Source organism: Meriones unguiculatus, chromosome 19 (genome assembly GCF_030254825.1).
Source record: "Meriones unguiculatus strain TT.TT164.6M chromosome 19, Bangor_MerUng_6.1, whole genome shotgun sequence".
Taxonomy (NCBI): domain Eukaryota; kingdom Metazoa; phylum Chordata; class Mammalia; order Rodentia; family Muridae; genus Meriones; species Meriones unguiculatus.
The window spans coordinates 22,324,864-22,331,880 of NC_083366.1; the positions used below are offsets into that span (position 1 = coordinate 22,324,864).

A 7,017-nucleotide genomic window follows, 5' to 3' on the forward strand; every position below is an offset into this window, starting at 1 on the left:
TCCAACTCTAGACAATCAACCTCTCTGGTGCGAGCATGGCAGCCCTCATACTGCGTAAGACAGCCTGGACCTACCTGATATTTAGCTGTCAGACACTTCTGTGCATAATGCTTTTTTTTTTGCCCTCCTGGGTACTCTAGAAAGAAGTGAAGGACTTCAAGAAGGTGTGTAGGTAACACTGATTGTTTCCATATTATATCTTCTGAATATGGAAGCTGTGTCCTCATTCCTAGGTCCACTTCAATGCCCTTCTCTTCCATGCAAGAAACTGGACTAGCCTATCTCACACCCAGCACCTGTCAACCAGACTTGTCATGGAAGTGGCTTAGGGGCTTCTTTGTATTTTCTTTTCTCAGAGTCCTAGCTGAGAACTTGTTGCTATGGAAACAATCAAGAAGCTTGATGATGGAGATGTTGACATGTGGGTTGGGTCTAAAGCCTTTCTCAGAGACAGTTTTAGAATCGGTATTATTTTGTTTTGCCCTTCCCCTCCCTTTCCTATCTCCCTCTCTCCCTTCCCCCACCTCTCTCTCCTCAGCTCTACTTTTCCCTCCCTCCCTGCTTCAACCTGTCCCTCCCTCCCTTCCTTAAAAGAAAGAAACAAACAAAACGTCATTTTCACCCATTTCTTCACTCTGCATGGAACACTTTCATCCAGTATGTGAGTTTTCATGTTATATTTCTCCAGCAAGAACAATGGGCCATTTTTAGCTGTTTGGTTCTTAGAGTCTTTAAACTGGCCTCTGGAATCTGTAAGGATAAACAGGAGCCTGTGTTTGATTTAAAATTGGAAACCCAGGAGTCAGAGGCGAGCTTTATATATCTGGGAGTGTGGGAGCCTTGCAGGCTGATTTATGAGGGAGCTCAGTGAAAGCACATGAAAGTTGAGGTAATATTTATAAATTCTTTCCTCCAAAGATAGATGGAATGTTCTGCAGAGCTGGAGTCAGATAACACCTTCGGGGGTGGGGTGAGGGAAGGTTTTAAAAAATCTGGTTATTCAGTGTCTGAAAGGGAAGGGCGGTGTTAGATGTTGGGTACCTGCTCCAGAATCCTCCAAAGAAGAAGATAGGACGGAGCCTTCTTTTGCTCCCCACACACTGGTGACTACTTGGTGGCTCCTTCTGGCTACCTGCACATAACCCTCTGTTTGCCTTTACTCGATGGGCAAAATCCTACTCTGAATTATGGTGATCACATTTTAGTAAAATAATTAAAAATAACTGTGTTGCCTTCTTTCCTTAATCAAACAAATAAACAAACAGCATTTCCCCCTATTACTCTAGTTATTGGACCGGGATGATTCCCTGGAGGTCCTAGCCATGGTGGGGAGGAAGAGGAGGAAAAGAAAATAAAGTTGTGGGAGTGTGAAGAAGGATGATGATGCACTCTAGCTGCTAAGGCTACTACTATGTGATGGGGTTCATTGTTCTGGGTAAACTGAGTCACAGTAGCTGATGCTTAGCTGTAATAATTGCCATTACCAGGTTTCGTAAGAGGCTTGGGAGCCAGTTCAGGGGAGACATAGGTATCATGGCTTTTTGAGTGAGGGGCAGATCAGAGCAGCAGTCTGGGCTTAATTTATGTTGTGGGATTCTGGCCTCTGAGCATAACAGCCATCATTGTTTTGATCACAGTAGCTGTTGCTGCCTGCAAGAAACCTCAAGACTGGATCTGGTGATGTTCTCTCATAGAAGAGAGAGAGTGTTAGAGAAAGTATGTGTGTGTCTGTGTGTGTGGTGTGTGTGTAGGGGTGTCAATAGACTCTCATCTGAAATCTCAGGAACTTCTTCCTGCATCTTTTCCTAGCTGTATGTGATTCTGCCCCTGGACCCCTTCACACAGTGGGTGAAGTGGGTACTAGAGTACACAGAAGAAGGAGGGACTTCATCTATGCACCTATGGGGAACTAGTTATCTATGTTTATGGTGGGACTTTTCATAGATGTGCCTGGAGAAAATGTTCCTTTAAGAAATCCCACACCCATGCTCCTATATACCCAATAATCTCATTGGTTCACTGAGGCAGACTTGAAATTGTTATTAATTGGTCTGTCATTGGTGCTCTGTCTGGAGTGAGTAGACTTTGGTCACTTCTCCCCGGGAAATGTAGCTTCAACTATATTCTTCACTCTAAACCCCACAGGCTGGAGAGAGGGGCCAGCTATGTACTCAAGCAGCAGGTGATTATTGCTAGATAGCCCTGAGTCTTCAGGACAAGAAGCTGCAGAAACAGTTTAAGTAGATAGTGATTGGGAAGAGAAATACTAATGGGCAGACCAGGCACAGTTTGCTCATCATAGGGTTAGCCAGCTTTGACCTTGGTGCCTCAGAGCTTCCAGGACAGGAGGAAGCACACGCCCCAAGCCTCAGTTTTAATTACCACCGTGCTTCTGAGTGATCTGCCTGCTTGGAAGCTCAGGGCCTGTCAGTTCTTGGCTGAGAGCAAGCAGGGGCCTTTCCATCTTACCTGCCAGTTCCTGCCCTGGTGGAAGAATTCTACATGAAAGGCTCTGAGGCTTGAAAAACGTTTAAATATGAGTAGTTTCAGGGTAGTGTGTGGATCACAAATAGAAGGGTTGCTTTAGCTGTACTGCCAGGAACTGGCAGAGAAATAAAATAAATAAAAAGAGCCCTTCCCAGCTAAACTTTTAGCAGCATGAGTGATTTTAAGTACTTCACATAACTTACACCTCAGGACATTAGGATGCGGTGTCAGCGCTCCAGCCAGGCCATCTACAGGAACCGGAAAGAGCCCTGGGGACCCCTGCTTCTCACTTGACTGCAGAATTTAGGATATCTGACAAAGCTCTTGGAGGTCTGAGTTATGTTTGCCTTCTTCTGGAAGACAGCTCTGTCATACCCCCACCCCAATCTGAGCACTTCTGTTCCAAAGACTCCAGGCAGCTGCTATCCAGTTCCATGTGCATGCTGTGTCCCTCGTGCTTCAGAGACTCATCCCCAAATCCCTACATGGAAATGTCCAGACAACCCTGACTCTTAGCAAAGCCGGAGGTTAGTCAGCCCAGTCTGAAACTTCCTCCTCCTCTCCTGATGGGAGACTGACAGTGACCTTGTACCAGGGCCAGTTCTTACCTGAGATTCTGTGAGAAGGCACAGAAAGCGTTTTATTGCTTCCTCTCAGCTCTTGATGCTTGAGCTCCTTTGAGAGTGACAAGCCATGTTGACAGGATCCTTAGGTGTGGTAATATCAGGTATCATTTATCAAGGGCCCTCCCTGTGCAGCCTCCCTTAATGATGGCTATATTGAGACTGTTATTCTTGGGCTGATGACATGGTTCAGCATGTAAAAGTGCTTGCTGTGTAGTTCAGAACCTGCATAGGGGGAATGAGGGAAACGACCCCACAAAGTTGTCTTCTGACCTCCCACATGTGTACCACGACCCAGGAACTCTCCTATGCCCATCATGCACACAGAATAACAGTAAATACAAGTTTAAAAATATTATTTGTTGGCTGAGACTACAGCTCAGTGGTAGAGTGCTTACTTAGAGTGTATAAGGCCCTGGGTTCAATCACCAACACTGAAAAAACAGAAAGAAAGAAAATGACTGTTCTTATAATCCTTGCCAATGTGGAGGAAGGCCAGTGAAGGCAAAGGGGAAGAGCAAGCCTAGGACATGTATTCAGGTTCCTTAGTTGTGAGATGAGGAAGTAAAGAATGGTGGCTGCCCTGTAGGATAGTTTTGAGTTCCTGTACGACTAAGTAAGTACTGCTCTCTTAGCAAAGACAGTGTGTGGGTCCTGATACCACAAAGGGACTCAGTCATGGGATAACAGAAACTGAGAGTTGCAGCCCCAGGCTGTCCCTGTCCCACTCACTGCAGAGCCCACCCTCATTATCTTACAAATAGGGAAGCACTGTAGGATGGGGGGGGAAGGGAGGGACAAGGAAAATTCAACATTGCACTTCCATCCCTCTTGGCACACAAAGGATGACTGAGGAGGCCCCTCAGCCTCTGGACAACCTGATGCAACTTCTGGATATGGCTGGTGTGAACAGAGATAACAGTCTCTGAACTGCTGTTGCACCTTGGCTAGAGCCATCTTAGAATCTCTAATGCTTCAGAACCTTCTAATACTAGATACTTGACAACAAGAGTGACCATCGGAAAGCAGTGTAAATAACCGGGATCCTTCTCTACTGTAATTGACTCCTTTTTCTAAAATTGGGATTTTCCAGCACATGCTGGCCTCCAACTCCTGAGGACAACCTTGAACTTGTGATCCCGCTGCCTCCCGAAGGCTGGTATCACAGATAGTGCTACCATGCCTAGTTTAAGTGGTGTTGAGAATATGGATTAAGAACCTAGGGCTTCATGCTTGTGAGGTAAGGATTTTATCAGTGAGCTATGTCCAGCCCTGAACTGGGATGTCCAATTGTTCTTTGATACCAATGTTGTTATAACATTGAGAGATTTATTGCATCCAGACTTTTTCTATACACACCAATACAGGAGTTTATTGCATTTACAAAAAGCACACACCAGAAAAAAAAACCTGGTTGCTATCTTGGAGATAAACCAGTTAGCAACCTGGACTTTGGAAATAGTGTTTTACTTAGAAGCAGAAAAAGAAACAAAACAGGAACATGGATATCTTATTTATTCCCCTGCAGCTTCCCTCTATCTCTCTTTCATTCAAACTTCTCTCTTTCTAGATGAATACATATATGTTACAATGACCTTCAGATTTACTCCCAGTTCAAAACAATTAGAATAGAGAAAAGAAAGAAAACAAAAAAGAAATTACAGAGGTTTGGATAAGACAGAAAGGAACAAACAAGCTTTGCATGGAAGAGAAGTGAGATGTTTTCCAGAGGGCCTGGCCGCAGTCATCAAAATCTCCATCACTGCCTTTCACTATGATGCCCAGATGCTTTCTAAATCCAGCAGCAGATGAGGTTTAGTCTAAGACCTCATCTGCTGGATTTAGAAAGCAGGAACTATGATGTGCCCCAACAGCTACAGGCCATCTTGATGCCAAGCATTGGGCCACTTAGGGACCCTACCCAGTTTTTGATGCTTCCAGGCTAGGCAGACCTCTGTTTTTGCTACAATCTTACATACACACACACACACACACACACACACACACACACACACGGAGATTCCTGCCTGAAGTATGCCCTGGAGTTAATGAACATTTCTGTTGAAAACAGAAAGGAAGAAAAAGAAAGAAAGAAAGAAAGAAAGAAAGAAAGAAAGAAAGAAAGAAAGAAAGAAAGAAAGAAAAAAAACAAAAACAAAATAGGAGCATGGTCCTTTGGCTCATTGCCCATGCAGAGATGGGCCATTCTGCTTCAGCTCTTGAGGGCTGGGAGGAGTTGATGCCAGTCTCAGCCTGAGGCAGTCTCCATCAGGGGGAATGGACAGGTGGAAAGTTGGCAGAAAAGGAGATGCAGAAAGTGAAATGCAGACTGGTGGATACAGTCCATTCAGCCCGAAGGAAGCTGGGAAACAGGGAAAGACGACTACATTCTGGGTAATATTCTCACCACAGTGAGGGCAGCCATTGTCCAGACAAAATTGCCGCCCAGGAGCCCGATGGGCACCTAGCTACAACGGTCTCTGGTGCAGTCTCACTTGGACACTAGCATGTGCACAAACTCCTCGTAGTTCACTTGCCCATCACCGTCTGTATCTGCTGCCCGTATCATTTCCTCCACCTCCTCATCACTCAGCTTCTCTCCCAGCCTGGTCATCACGTGCCTCAGCTCGGCTGCGCTCACGTAGCCGTTGCCGTCCTTGTCGAACACTCGGAAGGCCTCCCGGATCTCCTCCTCGCTGTCGGTGTCTTTCATCTTCCTGGACATCATGCTCAGGAACTCTGGGAAGTCCACGGTACCGTTTCCATCCTTGTCAATTTCATTGACCATGCCCTGGAGCTCAGCCTCTGTGGGGTTCTGACCCAGGGACCGCATGACGGTGCCCAGTTCCTGGGTGGTGATGCAGCCATCCCCATCCTTGTCAAACAGAGAGAAGGCCTCCTTGAACTCAGCGATTTGCTCCTCGGTCAGCTGGTTGGCCATGTTAGCAGATCGTGGGTGATGTGGCAGAAGCGGCCAGGCTGGTCTGTGCTTCCAAGCACTAACTGCAGGCTGGGCTCCTTTCCCAGCTCCGTAAAGACAGGTAGAGACTGCAAGGGGCGGCTGTCTGTCTGGCTTTCTAGCCCTGGCTTGACTGGCTGGAGCTTAAGAAAGGAGAAGGGTCCACCCCCGTCGTTGGTCTGGTAGGATTGGGCTGCCCTCCACAGACGCCCCCGCCCCTGTGGTTGCCTGAAGGCCAGGTCCTGTTTAGACAAGAGTCCACGAGCCGCAACCAGGCTGGCCTGCTAATTGAGCTGACGCCAGCTCTTGTGTGTGAAAGGCAGCTTTCCTCACCAAACACTAGCAGGGTTAGCAGCAGCCATGGCAACACCCTTCATTCAGGTGTAGGAAAACCCTTTCAATAATAATAATAAAAAAATCCTGTTTGCCTTTCTGAATGAAGATTGAGCATCTTACCCAAGGTCTCCTTCTTGATTAACTTTCTTAGGTGTGCAGATTTTAGTATGATTATCCTATATTATATGTCTAATATCCACTTATAAGTGAGTATACAGGGAACAGGATAGGAGCCTACCACAAAGGGCCTCTGAAAGACTACCCAGCAGGGTATCAAAACATATGCTGAGACTCATAGCCAAACTCTGGGCAGAGTACAGGAAATCTTATGAAAGAAGGGGGAGATAGAAAGACCTGGAGGGGACAGGAGCTCCACAAGGAGAGCAACAGAACCAAAAAATTTGGCACAGGGGTCTTTTGTGAGAATGATACTCCAAACAAGGACCATGCATGGAGATAAACCTAGACTCCCTGCACAGATATAGCCCATGGCAGCTCAGTGTCCAAGAGGGTTCCCCAGTAATAGGAACCATCTCTGACATGAACTCATTAGCTGGCTCTTTGATCATCTCCACCTGAGGGGAGAGCAGCCTTACCAGTATATAGAGGAAG

The 7,017-nt window shown here is 46.4% G+C and overlaps 1 protein-coding gene across 1 annotated transcript; it reads right to left on the bottom strand.

Annotated features, from left to right (window-relative positions):
* Positions 1-4,454: 4,454 nt before the first annotated feature.
* On the bottom strand, positions 4,455-6,242 carry Calml3 (calmodulin like 3). Its single transcript, XM_021656708.2, has one exon. The coding sequence runs from the start codon at positions 6,049-6,051 to the stop codon at positions 5,602-5,604; it is 450 nt and encodes a 149-aa protein (XP_021512383.1). The 5' UTR covers positions 6,052-6,242; the 3' UTR covers positions 4,455-5,601.
* Positions 6,243-7,017: the final 775 nt, after the last annotated feature.